At 43.5% G+C, this 22046-nt stretch overlaps 3 protein-coding genes and 1 long non-coding RNA gene across 5 annotated transcripts; 2 read left to right on the top strand and 2 right to left on the bottom strand.

Moving 5' to 3' along the window:
* Window positions 5103-8812, top strand: LOC8054117. Of its 2 annotated transcripts, XM_021466277.1 has the most exons (6): window positions 5103-5670; window positions 5775-5825; window positions 6269-6355; window positions 6734-6867; window positions 8267-8355; window positions 8438-8753. In XM_021466277.1, the coding sequence occupies exons 1-6, from the start codon at window positions 5284-5286 to the stop codon at window positions 8548-8550; spliced, it is 861 nt and encodes a 286-aa protein (XP_021321952.1). In that variant the 5' UTR covers window positions 5103-5283; the 3' UTR covers window positions 8551-8753. The 2 variants fall into 2 exon arrangements, with proteins under 2 accessions (XP_021321952.1, XP_002442947.2); XM_002442902.2 differs by lacking the exon at window positions 6269-6355 and having other exon boundaries at window positions 5113-5670; window positions 8438-8812.
* Window positions 8584-9417, bottom strand: LOC110437694. The gene is made up of 2 exons (XR_002455632.1): window positions 9238-9417; window positions 8584-9127 (listed from the first exon to the last, which is right to left on the bottom strand). It is a non-coding gene; the product is annotated as an uncharacterized LOC110437694 (long non-coding RNA).
* On the top strand, window positions 11673-12685 carry LOC8082775 (thioredoxin M-type, chloroplastic). The gene is made up of 2 exons (XM_002442901.2): window positions 11673-12024; window positions 12109-12685. The coding sequence occupies exons 1-2, from the start codon at window positions 11796-11798 to the stop codon at window positions 12429-12431; spliced, it is 552 nt and encodes a 183-aa protein (XP_002442946.1). The 5' UTR covers window positions 11673-11795; the 3' UTR covers window positions 12432-12685.
* Window positions 13499-21574, bottom strand: LOC8082774 (transcriptional corepressor SEUSS). The gene is made up of 9 exons (XM_002441896.2): window positions 19716-21574; window positions 19520-19639; window positions 19258-19306; window positions 18942-19156; window positions 18376-18444; window positions 18184-18278; window positions 16071-16164; window positions 15773-15842; window positions 13499-15116 (listed from the first exon to the last, which is right to left on the bottom strand). The coding sequence occupies exons 1-9, from the start codon at window positions 20871-20873 to the stop codon at window positions 14203-14205; spliced, it is 2784 nt and encodes a 927-aa protein (XP_002441941.2). The 5' UTR covers window positions 20874-21574; the 3' UTR covers window positions 13499-14202.

Genomic DNA, 22046 nt, shown 5'->3' with positions numbered 1-22046 from the left:
GATGCTCATTGTTTCCTTTTTCTGAATGCAAACCAAAATTTTCACAAGACAATAAATATTGTGGACATTTATTCTACTAGAAACTGAATGAAATATAAATCTAGATAATATGCAGGTTCTTTAAGTTGGGAACAGTAGGTTGTGGGCCTATTTTTTAAAAGTTTACTAAGTTAAAATAGCAAACTATTAGAGAGAGTCCGTTTTTTCACTTGCTATATATTTTAGAGAGTTGACAAATCACAATATTTGCTAAGTGAATTTTGGCAAACTGTTGGAGATACTTTATATGACTATTGTGTTAAATGCGAGCTGGATACCATTTTTTTTGAGTTCTGGAATAAACATTTCCGTCTCATTAGAATTGTTCTTATAGGAAAATGATTTTCAATAAACATAGGCCTTGTTTAGTTCTATTTTTTTTTTAAAATAGACACTGTAGCACTTTCGTTTGTATTTGATAAATATTGTTCGCATGGACTAACTAGGCTCAATAGATTCGTCTCGTAAATTATAGATAAATTGTGTAATTAGTTATTTTTTATCTATATTTAGTACTTCATGCATGTGCCGCAATATTCGATGTGATGAGAAATCTAAAACTTTTTGCAAAATTTTCTGACAACTAAACGAGGTCATAGTGTAGTTCGGCTTGCTGTAGGGTGGTACCCATCAACCAGGTTCCGCGAATTAGGCCTTGTTTAGTTCCTTCTAAATATCAAAAAAAATTTAAGATTCTCCGTCACATCGAATCTTTAGATGCATGCATGGAACATTAAATATAGATAAAAATTAAAAAAAATTGCACAGTCTGTCTGTAATTTACGAGACGAATCTTTTAAGCCTAATTAGTCTATGATTGGATAATATTTGTCAAATACAAACAAAAATGCTACGGTAGCCAAAATCAATATTTTTCGTAAACTAAACAATATTGTAATGAAAAAAATATGGTTGTAAGGATTCAAATTCTCATATAACATTTTAGATTAAAATTCTCTCAAAAACGTAATACACGATGAACCGGAATCACTTTCTAAGATTGTTTGGATAGTTAGCTAGATTCTAATTTAAAAAATAATTTTTTTTCATAAAAACCATATGGATGAAAATACTCTTAAAAATAAAAAACAGGTGAAGAACAATCTAAATACAACCCAACTTAATTTATTTTGCTTAAAAGATTATGTAAAAAATTATGGTTGCTAGTATAAATGGGGGCAAAAATAAGAATCATGTGAAACCTGGCAGCTCCTATTTCTCTTTACTAGTAGACAAAAAAAAAGAGAGAAACAAATCTAGTGATTGTGGAGTAAAACGTCATTGATTTTGTCTATTGTCGCAAGAATTAGAAACGATCAATGTGCCAATCCAATACTATTTCTACTAAAACGGTGGTAGCAAACCCACCTACAGGTAATTTGGATATTTTTATTTAATTTCTTTGCTAGCTTTGGGTCTGTTTTTTATACACATGTTAGTTACTTGATGAGGCTAATAATTAGTCTAAATTAACTATAGTTGACTAGCTAGTTAACTAACAGTTACTTAAAGCTAGTTTAAATGGTCTGTTTTTGATACACTGTTAATTACTTGTTGAGGCTAAAAAAAATAGTCTAATCTAAAACTAATTATAGTTGGCTAGCTACTTCCTCTGTTCCTCTTTGTGCGTTGTTTTAGGAGGGCCACTCAATATCCAGGTTCACTCAGTATTCAATGTATCTATACATAGGCCTAGATGCAAAAAGTTTTAGGATTTTGACACTGTAGCACTTTTGTTTTTATTTGACAAACATTATCCAATCATGGAGCAACTAGGCTTAAAAGATTCGTCTCGTGATTTACAGATAAACTGTGCAATTAGTTATCTTTTTTAACTATATTTAATGCTTCATGCATGTGCCGCAAGATTCGATGTGATGGGAAATCTTGTAAAGTTTTGGGTTTTTAGGTGTATCTAAACAAGGCCATAATTTATGTCTACGTTTATACACTTTTTCACTGCAGACGGAGGGAGTAGTTAACTCACAACTACTTAAAGCTAGTTAAAAAAACAATTGCTTAAAACTTTGGCTAAAAAGTTAGTCCAACTGTACTCCGTATCAGCTATCGTGTTTAAATATATTAAAATTAAAGTAAAATCCATCAACCGTCCTTAAACTTGTTCGAAAGTGTCGTCTTAGTCCTTAAACTCGCAAAATAACCGTTTAGATACCTAGACTTGTTCGATTATATCATCCTGGTCCGTAAACTTAAAAATCTCTCATATATGTCCTCAAACTTATTTACTTATGTCATTCCGGTCTCTAAACTTGTTTTTAAGTCTCATTTGGATAAAAACAGGACGAATCTAAAAACTATATATAGAAAAATAACTCATAACTTTTTTATATGAATCCAAATGAAGATAATTTTATATCAAAATTGTAGACAACAACGCAATCTACAACTTCCGCAGTTGAAATGTTTTTAAATTAAAACCGTTTAGGGTCCCAAAATATTTTTTTATAGGTTTATAGATTTTGAAATTTAAAATTTAAAATTGAATTTTTATAATACTAAAGGACTTCAAATAAAAAACTTTTCAACTATAAAATTGTAGATTATGTTGAGGACTATAACTTTGGTATAAAGTTTGTCTTCATTCGAGTTCATATGAAAAACTTATGAATTATTTTTTGATATAGAGTTTTTAGATCGCTTTGTTTTGACTCAGATGAGATTCAAAACCAAGTTTAGGGATCGGGATAACACAACTGAACAATTTTGAGGACCTAAAACGGGTGATTTCTAAGTTTAAGGACTAGGATGACACAACTAAACAAGTTTAGGGACCGAGATGACATAGATGAACAAGTTCGAGGACCTAAACGATCAATTTGTAAATTTAGTAACCAGGATGATATAACAATACAAGTTTAAGGACCGGTGGTAGACTTTACTCTTAAAATTAATTGGAGATACTCCGGTTGGAGATCCGGTTCACATCCTCGTCAGGCAATGAGGCTACGAGTGCCAGACCTGGTAGTCAGATTTTCACAAGCTCATTTTATACTAATTAGGTGGCTTGCTAGAAACACCTAATTCGGGCGTTTTCGCGGAGCCTGGCTTAGCTAGAGACGAGTGACGGTTCTCGTCACCTTTGGTCCCTCCCTTCGACTTTGGTGCTCCTCCTCCAAAAGACCCGGTCGGTGAGCCCTCCTCTTCCTCCACCCCACCGGCTGGCGAGCCTCCTCTTCCCCCTATCGCCCGAGCGGCGAGCTCCACATTTGAGTGAACGAGTCCTGCTTGTTTCCCCACTCCTTCCCATCGCCGGCGTAGGCTTGTCGAGCAGCGCGACTGTGAGGAGCTTGATGCTGTGGTGGTGGAGTTGCTCGACGGCCGCACGGAGGAGCGAGGTGGGTGTCGTGGTGTCCCTCCTCTTCGTGGCTCGCACCTGGGAGGCTGGGACTCCATCGGGGAGTTTCTCCTCATCGAGGCTGTCTTCGCACTCCTGCGGTGGCTTGACCCAAAATTCGCCCCCACCTCCAAATCCACGCCAACAAGGTCACTGCACACCTCCTCCCCTTCCTCCTCGCACAGCTAGGTCCTCGAGCGGGAGCCATGGCCGGGGGTCCTCGAGCCCATGCCATGGTCAGGAGTTCGTCAAGTGGGAGCCATGGCCGGAGGCAGAGCTCGTCTGCAACGTCTGCAGCATCGGCGAGGCAGAGCTCGTCTACAGTGCAATGGAGATTCTAATGCTCACCAACCGTTCGATGTAATCCCTCAAAGAGATAAAGCTACTAGAACAAGAAAGAGGTGATTGTATTCAAGTTGAGCAAGACAACCAAACATAATCAAAGTAATCCATATTTAGTTAAGACAAGTGAACCAAACAACTACCTCTTATGTTGGGAGAGCCAGATTGTGAGGTACCTGGCTTAGTTGGCTGGCCAGACCAAGTCGAAAACAAGAAGGCAAATTTTGCCAGGGAACACAGTTAAAATGTGCCTTTTGCCACAGGCCATTGAAAAAACTTGTCTTTGCCAAAAGACATTGTAAATCTGGACTAATATGCTGTAGGACACTAGACGCATTACAACCACGCCAGATGACGAATATGTCCTTTTCTTTTATCTCCTCCCTTGCAGCCGATTCCTGCGATCCATTGCTCCCTTCCTCTCCCCTTTTCGCTGAAGTCTCCGGCAAACGCCTTTGTCTTCCATGGCCTTTACAAGACCTAGCCCGACCTCCCAATCCACGCCCTGCTCTCCGACTGCATCCTGCCCGTCCACGCCACCAATGGGGGCGCCAACCATCGACACCACCACCACGACAACGATGGCGATGCGGCCTCTGTGTGTGATGACGACAGTGTGACCCGTTCGCATTCCCTACACATGATCAGCTGCAGGCTGCAGCGGGGCCAGGGGCTATCTCCGGAGGACCAGTTCCGCAACGGCACGCCGGCGTGGGGGCAGTGGTGTGTACGCGTGGGCGAGGACGCGGCGGGCCTATGTCGATGTGTGCCGCCGCTGGCTCATGTGGGTCACGCGGATCTCCGGCAGCACGCTGCATCCTCGTGAGTAGCTCAACTGGATCATCAAACACTATTACATGCTTGGATTGGATCTAGATTGTAGACTAATCTCGTTTTGATCTGATCTAATCTAATATAGACACCTAATAATCGCTTGATTTCTGGCTACATGTCTTCTAAGCGCTTGATTTTTTGTTACTTAAAAAGGGTATATTCGTCATTTTGTGTGACTGTCTATTAATATCAAATATAATAATAAGTTTAGTGTCTTGTAGCATATTACTCCAGATTTACAGTGTCTCTTGGCAAAGACAAGTTTTTTCAATGGTCTATGGCAAAAGCCACATTTTAACAGTGGCCTTGTTTAGTTCCCAAAAAATTTTACAAAATTTTTCAGATTTCCCGTCACATCGAATCTCTAGACACATGCATGAAGTATTAAATATAGACAAAAATAAAAATTAATTGCACAGTTTGGTCGGAATTGACGAGACGAATCTTTTGAGCCTAGTTAGTCCATGATTGAACAATATTTGTCAAATACAAACGAAAAAACTACAGTGTCGATTTTGCAAAATATTTTGGAACTAATCAAGGCCAGTGTCTTGTGGCAAATTTTGCCAAACAAGAACCAATCCAAACGCCCCCGAAGTTCTGGAACTCGACCGCGGAGAAACCTCGCTCGCTCCTCACAGCAGCCGTCCTGTCGAGCTCGGCGCTCGGAGCTCGGAGCTCGGTGCCCCTCCCTCCCCATCCGCGGTTTTCACATGTCAGGCCACCATCAGCACCACCATCGCCTGCACGCTTCCCCGTCTCCCGGCCTCCTGCACCACATCTCCCTCCCCATCCGCAGTCTTCACCGTACGCGGCCTCCCACGGCCTCATTCCGTACGCACCTGCCCCGGCCGCCGCAGTCTCTCCCTTCCCCTTTTCCAAAGAAACGCTCCGACCACGAAGCCGCGGCTGATTTCGGGGAGCTGGGCGGCGCGGTGGCAGATGATACGACAGAGGCGGCGGCGGAGCAACTGGAGTACGGGGACGGGGTGTACACGCCGAGCGTGGGCGCCGCTGGCCTCCCGGCGCTTCTTCGCGCGGGCCGCGCAGGACCGGCTGGCGACCCGGTGTTCTTCCTCCTGACCGCCGTAGCCGTCACGGTGAGACTCGCCTGGCCTGGGCTTGGCCTCTATTGGTTGGCTCCTTTCCTTTTGTGCAATATAAGCTCATCGGCTGTTCTGCCTTTTGTTGTGCGGCCGGCCAGACGTCAGTAGCGTTCTCGAGCATGGTGGCCGTCGCGATTCCGACGATGCTAGTAAGTCTTGCGATACTGATCCTAGCTTAACCTGTAAAGTTGAGCTCTGCAATTGCTGTTTCTATTGTGATTAATTTGCTTTTAGTTAGGAATGCTGCAATTGGTAACCATTCCAGTATTTTTCAAAAAGATTAGAATTTTACTGCTTTATGCTGCTTTACCCCCATTGAAGCTTTGAGGGTTCGTGGCGGTTAAAACTTAAAGGAGATATATATAGTCCATCATACTTACTGAATGAATGGGTAAAGGCAATCCTCTATGATGCAGTATATCTTCTATTTGGAATTAATAACAATGTCTGTCCCAGGAATAAGATTTGTAAGGGTTGTCAAAGTGCAATTATCGTGTTACATCTTCTACTTGGAACTAATTACATGGCAGCTCCTTGTTAGTTAAGAATATCAATATTCCTAAGCTCCATGACTCTTTCTTTAATGACCCAGACAAATGTATATACATCGGGCTGTGAGATTCTATCAACTCCAAACCAACTTCTCGGTGAAAAACCTCATGAAGCTAGTCCACAAGTGGTCAGAATTTCTCTAAGTTTTCGTGGGTGTGGGGGCAGAGACATTTTGTTCATGATCAAGCATTCAAGCTTGATAGAAATAGTAGCAGCCATATACCTGAACTTGTCTTTTTCTGTTTCTCCCAAATGCAATTGAGTTTGTTCATGATTTTTTTTATGCTCATGTAGAGACCACCATCCCCATATACCCACAAGTGATTTGAGAATTTTTCAATTGTTATATGCTTATTTCTGATGAGGCCACATGCCAGTTGTAACTCAGAAGTTTGTGCTGCTTCAGTTCGAAACAGTTGGTTTTGCCTATTATATTCCTTAACTGGTTATATATTCCCGTAGTGTAATTAGTCTGATAGAATTTTAAGACTTTGCTGCTCATCAGGCTATGAGGAGAGCTGCAAATTCATTTACCATGCTGGCAGATGCAGCTCTTGAGGAATTACCGAGTACAATGGCTGCTATAAGGCTTTCTGGCATGGAAGTCACTGATCTTACCCTTGGACTTAGTGACTTGAGGTAAGAGTGTAAAGATGGAGTACATATTGCGTGAAATGATGTTTGGGTTCAATATACTTTCTGACAAATATAAACCCATCTTGGTTCGTCTTTGCCCTAAGTCAAAATTATTGAACTTTGACCATTGAACTCAAAAATCTTATAGTAACATAAGATTGATAGTTCCAGATGCATTACAGAAAATACTTTCATATTCTTGTATTGTTCTATGTAAAATTTTAAATATTGTGGTCAAAGTTAAAAAGAGGTTTGACTTTGGATAAATCTATATGGACTTGTATTTTTTATTGGAGGGAGTAGTACTCCTGTCAACATAGGCACATTCTTTCCCTTTAGTAGTTCAGGCGCCAGTTAACATACACTGTAACAGATCATTCTAACATCTGCTGGTTTATAGTTTCAGACATTCATAAATTCCAAAGGACCTCAATTCCAGTTCATATCTTTGGACAGCGATCCTTGATGTTTAGTCTATATTATGTGATATATGGATTTGGTTGGGATAGAGGGAAGAACCAGTTAGTCGCCCTCCCTCTGCAGGCTCTGACTACTTTCTAGTTTTCTTCTTGCTTGATTCTAATCTGTTTCTGTTTACATAGAGGTGACACCTAATAAATCCTTATCTCTAGATAACCCTATCTTATTTGCTAATTAACATCTAGCCAACTGCCAACCTTATTAACTTGGGCCATTTTCCTTTTTTGGAGGCACACTAATCTCCTTCATGGGCCTATACTGCCCATGACATTACATGACCTCTCCAAGACAGCTTGTCCTCGAGGTTTGGTAGTGGTCAAAGTTGTTGGCCATTGAATCTTCAGAGTCAACAGATGGACGTTATGGCTTTTGCGAATGAGCAGTTGCTGCCACAGAAGATTCATGATGCTTGATGTTTTTTTTTTTTTTTTTTTTTTTTTTTTTTTTTTTTTTTTTTGCGAACGATGATGCTTGATGTTAGTAAAAAAAGCAGCACCTATGTGCCACCAGCCCACCATCATATGGCTGTGGCGGCCAAGCTTACCGAGGAAGCCAATAGCTTCACATGACAAATGGAAGCAAATGGTGGAGTAGCAAATTTTGGGTTGTTGGACTCCTTGCAAGATTGAGAATGCAGCACTGATGGAGAGGGCTCAACAATGACTTGGTAGCCAAAAAGCCTGCCCATTATGATATTGATGTGCTTAGTTCCATAAAATAGTTTAGCTGAATTAACTTTAGAAGCGATTTTGATGTATTCTTTATAAAGTCAAGTCACAGACTATGCATATTCAAGTAGGATCTGTTATCCTAAGACAGATGGCACTAATCTAGAACTAGCAAATGGAAAAGGTGCTAGCTATTTTTCTTTAAGAAAGGCATATACCGTCGTCTAACTAGTGTGTGGCATATCCATTTGCAGTCATGAGATAGCAGATGGTGTCAATAAGTCAGCAAAGGTTGCGCAAGCAGTGGAAGCTGGCATGGGACAAATGCAGGACATAGCAATGTGTATGTTTTCCTGAGAGAACTTCACCATTCATCTTTACCACATTTATGTTTTATAATTGTTTTTCATCATTCATATGCGCAGCAATGATTAAAGAGCGAGCAAGCTTGCAGACTATTCCCACTGCCGGACCAGATAATAGGTCCCATAAATCTTCTGGACAGCAGGGGCGACGAGAAAGAGGTGCAAATACTTGAAAGTGAAGTATTCAATTTCCTTCAAGAGATGCATCTTCTTCTTTTTTATGTTTTTTCCTTGCTCTGGAGTATGTACAAAATGTCAGATAGTAAGTCTAAATCTTTCTTCGAGGCCATGTATGTTTCTCAAACATTTTCAGCTTGATCTGACTAATGTAAGTTGAGCAATGTCTACCACGCATTCTATTTGTTTCTGGTGCCCATTTGTCTCTGGTGCCACAAAAATATATTTATGTAAATGTAATGTGAATGTGGTCTCAAATGACATGGCTTGCCTCAGAAAAGAAATTTTGCAGACTAGGTTTGCATGTCCGCAAGACCCAAACTGACATTAGGGTGACAACAAAGGGTGGACATGTATCTGTTCCGGCCACTGGAGTGACAACAGAGGCTCTTAAGCCTGATGTCCTAACCTAACAACTAACAGCCTGATGCCCTAACCTAACAACTAACATAGCAAGATTGAAATTATGCAGGTCTCAAAATCCCAGGCCACCTTTTTCTTTTGGCCTCATCAACTTCTCCCAATTCAACCGGTCATTTTTATGTTCATTTTGCTGGCTCCACCTGAACTTACCTGTCATTGTACCAAACTCATCACTGGATTTTGTGTGGTAGAAGCATGACAAGCATGCCGTGCGCTGGTATTGTTGCGACATAGCTTTGGTTAGAACTTAGAACTCCTACCTTCGTGAATTTTTGAACGGAGTGTGGCCAACCATGTGTTTTAGCATCTACGGTAACACTTCCAGAGCTCATATCCTCCTGTCATAGTGATCAAGGTAGGTCAACGGAGCATGTATTTTGCCTGTTCGTTTCTTCTCCATTGCAATTTTCTATATATTTCATGTATAATTTGATATTTATTGTGTGGTCAAACTAGTTTCTACCCCTATTTCGATCACTCCAAGATTCATGTTGGGACTAATCCAAGTATCCAACATAGGGCTCCAAACATATACTATATAAAAACAAAGTCTCCAACTATCAAACCTTGTGGATACAACTTCCCTAGCTATGGGGGTGATTGGTTGCTCCTTGGTCTGCCATCCGGGATGGAGGGCCTCTGCAGGCTCAAACTATTCCAGATGAAACCATGCACCTTGGTTTGTTTGGTTGCAAATGAGTGTAGCATACTGGATCATAGGAATCGTGTTTGGTTGCTTGTCTAGACAGTTTTGTGGTATGACTTGGTGTGACCAGCTGTGTTTGGTTTGGTGCATGATAAAAGGTGAGAGCACACGTGTATGGTTTTGGTGAGGTTACCACTCTAGTCACCAGCAAGAACAAAGACTGAACCATAGCAATAAATGATGTAGTATTGAACAGATTGGCCTCAGATATTAGATGCTCCTCGGTTGACCTTGAGCTTGGAGCATAAGAAACAAAGTTTTAGTACCTGAACACAAGCTCAAGGTCATCCGTTTTTGGTAACACACTTGACATGCAAATAAGATATCATCATTGGCAATTCGATAGCGCCAAAGTTCTATTAACCGCACAAAAATGCAAGAGAAGAAACAATACATCATTGCAAAGTGCCATAGGTCTCAGTGCTTATTACAGAAATTTACCCTTATCAGTACATATTAGAGAATGCAAGCAAAAGTTCAGCCATCACAAGATAAACAAGGCGCGGCTGCCACACTCAAAGGTGCTCCTCCAGCGCCTACAGTTACATTCACATCATCAACCATAGGTACTTTGCTCAGTTTGTAATAAATCAAAGTATCATCATGTGCAAGTGCAAGGGCAGACCACCACATGTCCAAAGCTCAAAAAAAGGGTTTAACCATCACAGATCTGAATGTAAAACATGTGAAATCACAAGTTGACTGGTAGATCTACACAAGCACCGCACAGATCTAACCGGGTAACATCAAGAACCCTAGCTCTAAACCGCAAACAAAATCACCGCACACATCAAAGCTCATACAGGGGGAGAGGGGAGGGGGAGGAGGGGGAGGGGGAGGGGGAGGTGACTTGTATACCGACGCGATCTAGGGAGGACCGCCAACGGTCCGCCAGAGATCGACGACAATGATGGCGGAGGGAGGCCGAGAAGGTGGAAGAGGATTCACCGCACCGGGAGAGGAGAGAAAGGAGAGGCACCAAATAAGGGAGGTAAGCCTAACACCCACCCGCGCGCGCTAGGACGCTCCAATCTCCCGCGCTCGCGCCTCCCCTTCCCGCCAAGGAGCGCACCGTCCGGGATGGCGAGGGAAGCTCGCCTCAAGAAGAGGTCTCAACCGGAACGGAGGGGGAAAAGAGAATGAGAAGATACACCAAACGATACAAGTTGAGGAACCAAACACGGGCTAGGTGCACAGAATCATATCGGATGGGCATTAGGATGCCACCGTCGCGGCAACCAATCACCCCCTATATACTCACTCCGTCCCAAAATAGATGTCATTCTCACATCCCGAGAAGTCAAAACGCTTTTTACTTTGACTAAATATATCTAAAAGATTATTAATATTTATAACACATAATTAATATCATTAAATAGATCGTTGAATGTATTTTTATAATAAATCTAGTCAAAGTTGCGAAAAATTGACCCGCATGCATCCCATAGCGACATCTATTTTGGAACGGAGGGAGTATGGTATATAGTTTGGGTCCCACGTGCTAACTTCATATATGCCATATAGTTCCTTTTTTTGTCAAATAATTTTTATGAAGGTTGATTACTGTTTGGCATGTTGTCATATATATTTGTAGAACTCTGCCTTGTTGGTTTTTGTGTTAGTAATCCTATTTCTACCCCAAAAAAACACTATTTAACTTGGCATGGTCTTCTTTGGATTTCAAAATGCATGTAATATGCACCTTATAATTCTGGATGGAGACCGGAGAGACTGACATATGTAGGTTTACTATGATATTTTTTCCCAAGATCTTTTTACCACGATATTACTTGAATTAGAGGTGGCCCAGGCCAGACAGCAGCGCAGAGAAATGTTACCACAAAAAAAAAAAAGGAAGATCATCACGTGCGGACAAGTGGACAGCGCAGGATCGGAGCTGAAAAAAACCACCTCATCCACATGCACAGCCGGAGGCTCCTGCCCACCTCACAATGCCACCCCAGCCTGCTCCCAAATATCCATCCAGTGGCAGGGAAACAAATCCTATCCCTTCCTACGCCGGCTCACCTGGAATAGTCACCACATTCCTTCTCGCCGCGGACGCGCGTGAGGTGAGTGTGAGAGACGACCACCACACCCGCGACAACAACAATGGCCCTGGAGACGTGCTTCAGAGCGTGGGCGCTGCACGCCGCCCCTGCCGCTGGTGGCAAGGACAGCAGGCTCCTCGTCGTCGGCAGCAGCAGCGGCAGCGGCAGTAACCTGGTTCTGCCGTCGAAGCGGGCCGCCGCCGCCGCGGTCGTCGCGCCGCTGTCCGTCGGCCGCGTCGCCACGCGCCGGCCGCGGCATGTCTGCCAGTCCAAGAACGCCGTCGACGAAGGTAACCATATATATATATATAGGAGTATTTTCCGGCGGCAAATATATAAAGATAGATAGACTGACGGTTGGGGCATGGATGCAGTGCTGGTGGCGGACGAGAAGAATTGGGACGGGATGGTGATGGCGTGCGAGACGCCGGTGCTGGTGGAGTTCTGGGCGCCGTGGTGCGGGCCGTGCAGGATGATCGCGCCGGTGATCGACGAGCTGGCCAAGGACTACGCCGGCAAGATCACGTGCTGCAAGGTGAACACGGACGAGAGCCCCAACGTGGCGTCCACCTACGGCATCCGCAGCATCCCCACCGTGCTCATCTTCAAGGCCGGCGAGAAGAAGGAGAGCGTCATCGGCGCCGTCCCAAAGTCCACGCTCACCACACTCATCGACAAGTACATCGGCACCTCATGAGCATATAATAGCTCACTGTTGTATCGTAATATTGGGATCGATCGATGCGTGCATGAACAACTTAATTAAATACATAAGTGTCCATATGCTCGCGCATATACACCACCCATGTATCTCCTCTAGTCTTGCATACGGATGTCATGATCGACGCGTTAATTAATTCAGGCAGGGCAGCCATCTGCTACTGCTCAGTTATTATATGTATGTATACTTCTCTATATGTCAAATCCAAAGTACATTAATTAGTTTATTAAGTGCATGATTTCACTTCATCATATGTTAGTATAATTCATATGTGTATATATTGTTGGTGATGTGCCCAGGAGGCAATCATGCCTATTATGGGTTGGATATCCATAAATGGGCTAAACCATAATTCATTAGTTTATAGTACTAATAATGTGCCCATAATAGGTGAAGATGAAACATGCAATATTAGTTTGTACCATATTTGCTGTTGCCGTAGAGATAGAAAGTTATCCGCTTGTACAAAAATGTACCAACACCCCATGAAAAGGACAACTTTTGGTCCTTCAAAGCCTATATATAATCATAAGCCCCTTTTCTCTCCCTCTCGGCAGCTCTGCCGGTGCTAGTGCTAGCACACGGGTGCTTGGGCTTCCATCTCCGCACATGTGGAGATTTGTGCTGAACCTGACGAGGTGAACTCGTATGTGTTGTCACACACGCATACTCTCCAGAACAACACATCTCCAGCTACAGGTCATAATACAAAGGCAACAGATCTAGTGCAAACTCATCTCCTGTGCAAACTCTAATCTGAACCGCAGGATGTTGATCCAAGAAGACGCATAAGAGAGGTGGAAGGAGGGATTTGTAAAAGTGTGATTAAGAGCAGACGGTTAAGTGCAAAATTACCCAATCTCTCCGCCCCTTAGATCAACATCCTATGGTCCAGATTAGAGTTTACACAGTTTGCACGGGAGATGAGTTTACACTAGATCCGTTGCCTAATACAAATGCACATGAATGATACACATAGTAAACTCAGAGCCCGGCTTCCAACCCATGTTAATCAAACAAAGGAAAAGAGGAAGCAAGAATGCCCTAGAGCGGTGTTTAGCAATACTAGTGAGTGTCAGCGAATGACAACACGCTGTGCTCATGTATACAGATCAACCTGCTGCTATCAAGCAACCAAACGAGATCATTCATCCGAAGAACAGGTACACAGATGAGACATCATGATTCACACCCTCTTTTAGAAAATTTTCCTGATGCTTTCCACTAGTAAATAACAGCTTATACATAGTATAGCACAGCTACAATGAGATTCTTGGCCATCAAAGGTGGAAATAGGTACTCATGCTTTCACAACTTACGGAGAGCCATGGTACACAAGAGTACAGACTGGAAGAGAGAAATCATCGTCATCCAACCCGAAAAAACAGGGGAAAGACGCTCTGATCTTCCCCCCAGTTTGGAATCCGCCAACACTTGCCCCAATGGGCACAAGTGAAAGTAGGCTCTCATTTCACAGATCTCATTTTTGCGGTAGGATCGCCTAAGCAGACATGAATTCCACAGGCGGAATACAAAGGAACACAGCCATACAGACAGTTGTTGTAACATGTACCGATCATCGCTAATGTTTCCTTTTTGCTGTAACATGTAGCATGCACCATCAGTAAGAACCCGCCACTTCCGAGGGAGGGCAGGTTGTGGCGACGTAACTTTTGTGTTGTCAGTGATGGACCCAGCAAGGATAACTGTATAATATCAGGTGCGACCTTTCTGACTCCTGCTCACTCTACTGAGCCGATTTCCAGTCGTATTGAAGGTTATTGAAGCTGTTTGCAGCTCTAAGGCCCCCGAGCAATTGGTTTCCTAAATCTCGCTGTTGCTGCTGGTGGCTCAACTGTGTCAGGTCATGCGCACTGTGATTCATCCCGGTCCTTCCATTCATTGCCAATGCGTTGGTCCCCATTGCCGTTCTCATTTGTTGACCAAGGCCACCCATAGCCCCAAATCCCATTCCATTGATTCCAGGGTTATTTGTCATAGGGTTACCAACTAAGGAGTTGACACCATTAAGACCAGGAGTAATTGTGTTTGCTCTCCTCATATCGCTTCCCACTGGTCCAACACCATTAATATGGGACTGCATCATCAAGTCTTGCAATATCCTCTGGACCGAGCTTTGAGACTCATTTGGCTCAGGTTCCTGAAGTCGACTTGTAGGTGTTTGCATAGGAGGTGGGTTTGATGACATGGTTGGCGAATTCATTTGGCTTGAGTGCTGAGGAGCAGGCATCATATTGCCATTTGATGCCGAGGGTGCTGGTGAAGGAAACGATGCTGGCCCATTTGATTGCATGGAGTTCGTTGAGTTGGCCTTAGCAACTGAAGCACTGTTTCCACCATTATACAGACCATTGCCACTGCTTGTTGGATGGTCTTGTCTGCCACTTACTGAGCCTTGGAGGAGACCAACAACAGATGAAGAAGATGGTGCGGAAGTAGATGGTGCACAATTGAGTGAATTGTTTGACGCAGCATCACCATTGACAGAGGCAGAGATTTGCATTCCAGTTGCAGGAGCAGAATTTTGACCACTCTGGTTAGAATTCTGTGGAACAGGTTTCTGCTCCTCAGATGGCTGCTGGGCTTGAACAGAACTAACCCCCCCTGAATTCCCCCTCCTAGGGAATTTATGCAAGCTCTCTGGAGAAAAAAAGAACATGATTGTGTATGTTAAAAACAAGCAGAAGAAACTGATTAATACCAAGGCTTGCCACATTAAAAATGTTAAACAACTTATGAATAATAATACTATAATAATGCATGCCAACTCATAGCCAATAACTACATGATGTATGTTCAATTGTATATTTCATTAGCTTTTCATCTAGACAAAATCCTAGAGAAACTAAGATACAGAAATTTGGATGGTTAAGAACTATATAAGAAACAAAGATATGATGAACATTAACAGATAGTGTCCATATGTTTTTTAGTTATCCTGATTTTGTTGGAACATCAAAGACATCCCTTACCAAGATAGTGTCAGAAACATATGGGCTGCAAAACAAAGAAACAGAACTGTTCCAATGTGATACGGTCATAGCCGGCAGGAGATATGTGTAAGTAGCATGGTTCAAAATCAATGGTAGAACAGACAAAATCCCTAATAAAACTTGTACCACTTGACAAATGAGAAATTAACATTGATACTGTACTTGAAGTTACAAACAACTGGAGTCAGAATTGAGTGAAGTGGTACAGATAACATTTTCCTTTCTCCATATTGAACAAATTATGTTTCAAAGCAAGAATACTTAAGCAACAAGAACGCATAAAAAAGGTGAATAATACTGCACCTATTGGACCAGACCCAGTCTGCCTGCTGTGATCAATCAAATCTTTCATACAATTGACCACCTCTGCAATCTGATTATCAATGTTTAGACAAAAGAAAAGATTAATCATGGTGATAACTTCACTTAAATAGGAGTGGCATAAAAGAAGACAACATTGGTAGCTAAATCTACACCGCTAAGTATAATGGAATCATGTGGAGTTGTGGACACAAATTGCAAGAAAGTAGGGGATAATATTAACTGAATCAAAAGTTAAACTTAAATGGAAATGCGTAAGGACCCATGAAATAGTCAGTACCTGGAGGCAGCGGACATATCTTTTCGTGTATCCTAAATCATTTACCAACGGCACTTCCAATGCCTTAGCCAACTGGCGAGCACATGCGACAAACCTAGTTCAATAATTTTTGTATATTAGAACAACTATATAATGCAGAGTACACGGAAGTGGCAATCACATGTGCCGATACAAACAGAAATTATAACAAGGGAAATAAAAGCAGTTCTCTTAATTCAGGGTAACACGACATCAAATATTGGAGGTTTGACGTTAAACTCCCCCATCCTAAAATATAAAGCATGCACGTATTTCAAAATTCAAACTTTGTTATCTTTGACCAACAAATACTTTAATCATATGAATTTGTATTTTAAAATATTTTCAAATGATCAAACTTTTGTTGCCATAAATTAAATATAAGCGGTCAAAGTGCAATCTTGAAGACTGCACTAAGTCAAATCCCGCCTTATATTTTAGGACCCAGGGAGCACTAGATTACAGGAGCAACAAACATCTGTACATACTACACACGACCAAACTTCATGTGGCCAGGCCAGCGACTTGTATGGCAAGGAATTATAAATCATTGCTCCCGTGAACCCATGCAGGAGCTACAGCCCAAAACCCATGCAGGATACATAGGCCTTGTTCAGTTGAGGAAAACTTTTGGTTTTGGCTACTGTAGCACTTTCGTTTGTTTGTGACAAATATTATCCAATCATGGGCTAACTAGATTCAAAAGATTCATCTTGCAAATTACAGATAAATTGTATAATTAATATTTGTTTTCGTCTACATTTAATACTCCATGCATGTGCCATAAGATTTGATGTGACGGGGAATCTTGAAATTTTTTGGGAACTAAACAAGGCCATAGTTATTACTAATGGTGCCCATTACTGCTCTCAACCCATTACTGAAAATCAATTCAGCAGCAACCAAGACGGAAATGCCATAAGTTGATAATAACAAAGCAAGTCAGGGGCCATTAATAATGAGGCCATATTAACTACAAGGGCACCACTTGAAGCATATAAATGTCGGCTATATAGAGAGCAGTATAATTGATCAAAAGAAAAGAAGAAAGAGCAGTATAATTTTTTAGGAGGTTGGGGAAGTTCCCCACCTATTTTTTTATAAATATTAGCAGGTCCTGCAAGTACAGGATAACAGTATCATTCAAAATCTAGGTGGCTCACAGCAGCATAGAAAAATATGTATGTGTTCAACAGCTTGTATACTACTTCCTCTGTTCCAAATTGTAAGACACGCTTTTCTACATACATTGCTATAAATGCCCATCTAATATAGGCCCATATAGCCCATGTAGCTCTCTCTATATACAGTCATCTCCACTACTGAAGTTATTATCTTCTGAATCCCCAAGGTTAATAACATGTATATCTAAGTGCACAGCAAAAGCTATGTATCTAGAAAAAAGCCAAAACGTCTCATAATTTCAGATAGTGTACTTATGTCAAAGGAAGCTCAAATGTCCAATAGCAACAGGTTTACTTGTTCATTCATTGCAGTATTTTGATGCTCCTACTCCTGCTCCCAGTTTAGTTTCAGTTTTTTTTTGGCTCAATAAAATATTCTTTTGAAACAGGAACCATGTTTCTGGTATAAGTGTATTAACTACTTACTAACGCAGCTGGCATGCATGCTATACAAGCAGCTTCCAACGCACACATAGGATGATGTCTATGCATGTTCTAGTTAACTTAACAAAGCACCTTGAAACTCTCCATTTTGTGCAGTGTTCGAATGCAAAGTACTAGATACTCACATGCACTAATATTTTATAAAATGAAGGTTATGGCATGCAAAATTTAAATCACGACTCCAGTATCTTGCCAAAAAAAATAGCAAATAGCAAATAACCGGTTCTATGATGAGGATGCAAACTATGGTTGATGTATAGAGGTACAACCATACAAGCACTAGAAGCGCTAATCAATAAGAGGCAAAATCTGCAAAGATCAAGAAACCATGCGCCACAAGTATGGATAGTTATATCAGCATAGGATTGTGGGGAGATTGCCAGACTGGATAACTAAGCTCAGAACAAAAGCTTGGCAAAATATTGAATTTAACAAAGAACTGGGTTTGAAGTTCAAAGTGTCCTTACGAGTTACAATTGTTTTGCAGGTCCTGACTTGAGAGCGATGCTGAACTTTGAACGGAAGACTGATACTTTTGCACCACAGAACCAAGTTGACTGACCTAATAGAAGAACAAAAGGTGCATGAAATTAAGTCCATGATCAGAATCACAATGCAGATGAAAAATACACATTCCATTATCTTTGGGAAAATAATACCTGTGGTATGATTGATCTCCGAGGAATAAGTTCCTCGTGACGCCGGGCACAGAACTCCCAAGATGCAATCTAATGAGTACAATGGGCAACAGTTTAACAGTGTTAAATTTAGCAGAAGTGTAACAAACTACTCGTACTACATAATTATGCTTCATTATAGGTCTTTTCTTCATTCACAAATGTACATCATCCTATGTTTTGAGGTGGCTTTACTAGTATCCCTTCCTTTAAACCCTTTTGCCTTCCATAACGAAGGGAGACAGAAAAAGGCTACCTTTGCCTTCCTCTGAATTATAGCTCTACGAGTGAATTCATGAGTGCATGCATGCATGGGGGCAAGAAGATTGCCTAGTGTAATAAATTTCAGTAATTGCAATATTTTAGTAAAATGTCTCTTTAATCACATGAGAAAAAAAGCACTAATGCTTGATGACATTAATTAACAAGGCTAGAATGGTATTTTCAGACCAGACTATCATTCAGTTTACCCTAGAATGCCAAAAAGAAAATGCGGGGAACACCAACCCAACAAAATAAGAAAGTATCTCAACTAGAGAACATATTACCTTCAGGTCTTGGTTGAATACAATTCTTAGATGCCCCTCACGAACTACTCGCAGTTGCTCAAAGACACTCTCCTGGATCGCTTTGGTATAGTCCAAAACAATCTGTCCAGATGAATTTTGGGACTCTCTTGGCATATCAACATACAGAAGCTCCTCAAGTGTACCACTGGCATATTTGATTTGGCACAACCGTGGCAAGACCTCAACCGTCGTTTCTATAAAAGGTAGGATACCATCAAATAGTTATTAGTGATGCATAATAGCACAGAAATAGAAAATGTCTAGTAGGATAGATTTCAATCACAATTATACCCACCAAAACCTCGGCCTGGCTTCCTATTGCATATCTCACAATGCCAAACATCCTAAAACATAAAATGAAAGTGTATACAGGTTAAAGAATAATCAAAAAGACCAAACTGGGGTATTCCCAAAAACATATCACATGCAAACAAAAGACTGCATGATTGCTATCAATCATAACAACACTCAGGACATTTAAATTGAACTACCAGCCTATACTCAACATTAAAATTGAACTACCAGCCTATACTCAATGTCAGAGAGAAAAGGTAAACCTGAGGGAAAACTCCAGTAGTTTGACGACCATTGCCATAGAGAGAAACGCACCACCTCTTCTTGGCACTTGGGGCAAAGTATTCATTGACAAAGTTTCTCCAGTACTCGATGTTATTGTCCTAATACCATATCTTTAATAATAAGCATCCACCAAGGTTGCAATAATGGAAATATTTATTTGTGAGAAATGTTTACCTGTGGCCTGTTTTGCTGGTGATACATGTAATGTGTCAATCTCTTTGCACAGGTCCCTGGTTCATAAGCAGGTGTTTTACCAGTTCGCATATTCAGACTTTGTTGACGAAGCAACTGCTGGTGCTGATGTTGCTGCTGCTGTTGTTGTTGCTGTTGCTGCTGCTGCTGCTGTTGCTGCAATTGGTTTCTCTGCAAAGGCAGGTTCTTGAGAATCTGCTGCTGCTGTTGCTGTTGCTGCAGCTGTAAGAACCGCTGCTGCTGTTGTAGGAGACTCAACTGAGTAGCTGCAGCCTGGGGGTTCTGCTTAGACAGCTGCATCATATGTTGCTGCTGCTGTTGCTGTAGGAACACAGATGGGTCTGAGCTTTGGTGCTCCATCTTGACAGCACCCAAGCTCCTCAACGCTTGCAACTGCGGCTCGAGCTTCACGCCGCCACTCGAACTGCGCAGCATCTGTGTGGAAACACTCTGATCAGGCTGCCCCATCTGCTGCTCCAGTTTGACCCCGCCAAGGACGCCTCCGTTCTCCAACTTCACTGCAGGCTGCTGCTGCTGTTGCTGCTGCTGAGTTTGTGGCATCATATGCTGCTGATTATATGCCATTGACATTTGCTGTTGCTGTTGCTGCTGCTGCTGCTGCTGATTTTGTGAATCTTGTGGTGCATCCAGCTGCTGCTGCTGCTGCTGTAAGCCGTCAGCACCAAGCTGGTTGCCCAAACTACCAGGGCCCGAGGACGAGAACACCATGGAATCGGGCCCTCCAGTGGCAACCAAATCACCAACGCCATCAAGGCCGCCTCTATGCTGCATCCCACCGATGGGGAGACCAGCACCGGTGCCCGGCATTGCCCCAGTCCCCCCATTCCCATACGACTGCTGCCTGCTGAGCATGGACGCGACGCTGGACGCGCCCGCCAGCAAGCCGTTCCCGCCGCCGCCATACTGCGTGCGCGGCGAGACGAGGGACGAGAAGGGCGACTGCGAAGGGAGCACCCCGCCGCCGCCGCCCATCCCCATCCCCATCCCCGGCTGTCCACCGGCACCCGCGCCGGCTCCGCCGCCGCCGAGGAGGCTGGAGCTGGTCCGGAGCAGCGACGCGCCCACCACCTGCTGGTGGCCCGGGCCGCCCATCGGGTTGGGCTGCCCCGACGGCACCATCAACAAAATCCTGCCGGAGGGAACCGTACCTTTTCACTCCGCGGCGCAGGAACAACGGTCGTCGAGATCCGCCGCGCGTCCAAGCAGCATCCCCCGCCGCAGCAAGGCAAATCTAGGCGAGATTGCGACTCCTCCGGTGGCAGCCGAAACCGGAGCCGCGCGAACGCGTCACCTCCCCACCACCTTTTTCGTCCTGTACGCCAGCGCGCGGAACCAAGCGAGCGAGGGAGCGAGTAGCGGCACCGAGCAGGCAGGCAGGCAAGGCAGGCAGGACGAGGCAAGGAAGCAAGCGAAGCAGGCACGGGAGCTCCGCCCCCTAGCCCCGCGTGTCGGAACGCAAGGCGGACACCGCGGGAATTGCGGCCGGCGTAGCCACAGCCCTCCGCGCCTCCTCGATCCGAGCGAGCCCGCGGCGGAATCCGGCGATCCGGGCCTCAACTCAACCCCTCCTCCTCCGCTGCAGCACCGCGAACAAACGACCCTCCCTCCTCCGGCGCCGAGGTGGCGCCCCCGGACTCCGCACTCCCGCGACGGCGAGACTCCGCTGGACTTTCCCCGCGAGCCGAGGCGCGCAGCAGCAGGAAGCGGAAGCGGAAGCGAGCGAGAAGGGAAGGGAAGGGGAGAGAAGCCGAGAAGGGCAGGGAGCAGTAGCAGCAGTAGAAAATCCTGCGACTCGGGTGCGTGTGTGCGCGTGTCCCCGGGGCCGGGGGGAGGGACCCGTCCTTGGCCTTGCGGACGTCAAAACGCTCACAACCGCATTGGATTCCGTCAAGGTACCCGCGCCCGCCGCGCCGCCTCCTCGCCCCGCGCCCGCTGACGCGCGGGCCAGACACGTGGCGGGCCCGGCGTGGACCCCAGGGACGAGGGAGACGTCACGCCGGGCGGGTTCGCTGGACCCCCGGTAGCAACCGCCTCGACTCGCTGTTCCGGCGCCCCTGCGGTTCGCTGCTCGCTCGCTTCGCGTTCGTGTTTGTGTGTGCGGCTTTGTTTTTTTTTTTTTCGGTTCGCCTGTCACATCAAATTTTTAGTATTAAATATAAACGAAAATAAAAACTAATTACACAGTTTAGTCGGAATTGACAAGATAAATTTTTTCAACCTAATTAGTCTATAATTAGACAATTTTTAGACGCATGTATTGAGTATTAAATATAAATTAATTTTTTAAAAACT

Source organism: Sorghum bicolor, chromosome 8 (genome assembly GCF_000003195.3).
Source record: "Sorghum bicolor cultivar BTx623 chromosome 8, Sorghum_bicolor_NCBIv3, whole genome shotgun sequence".
Taxonomy (NCBI): Eukaryota; Viridiplantae; Streptophyta; class Magnoliopsida; order Poales; family Poaceae; genus Sorghum; species Sorghum bicolor.
Note: the sequence above shows the minus strand (reverse complement) of the source record. Positions and strands in the feature narration are given on the sequence as shown.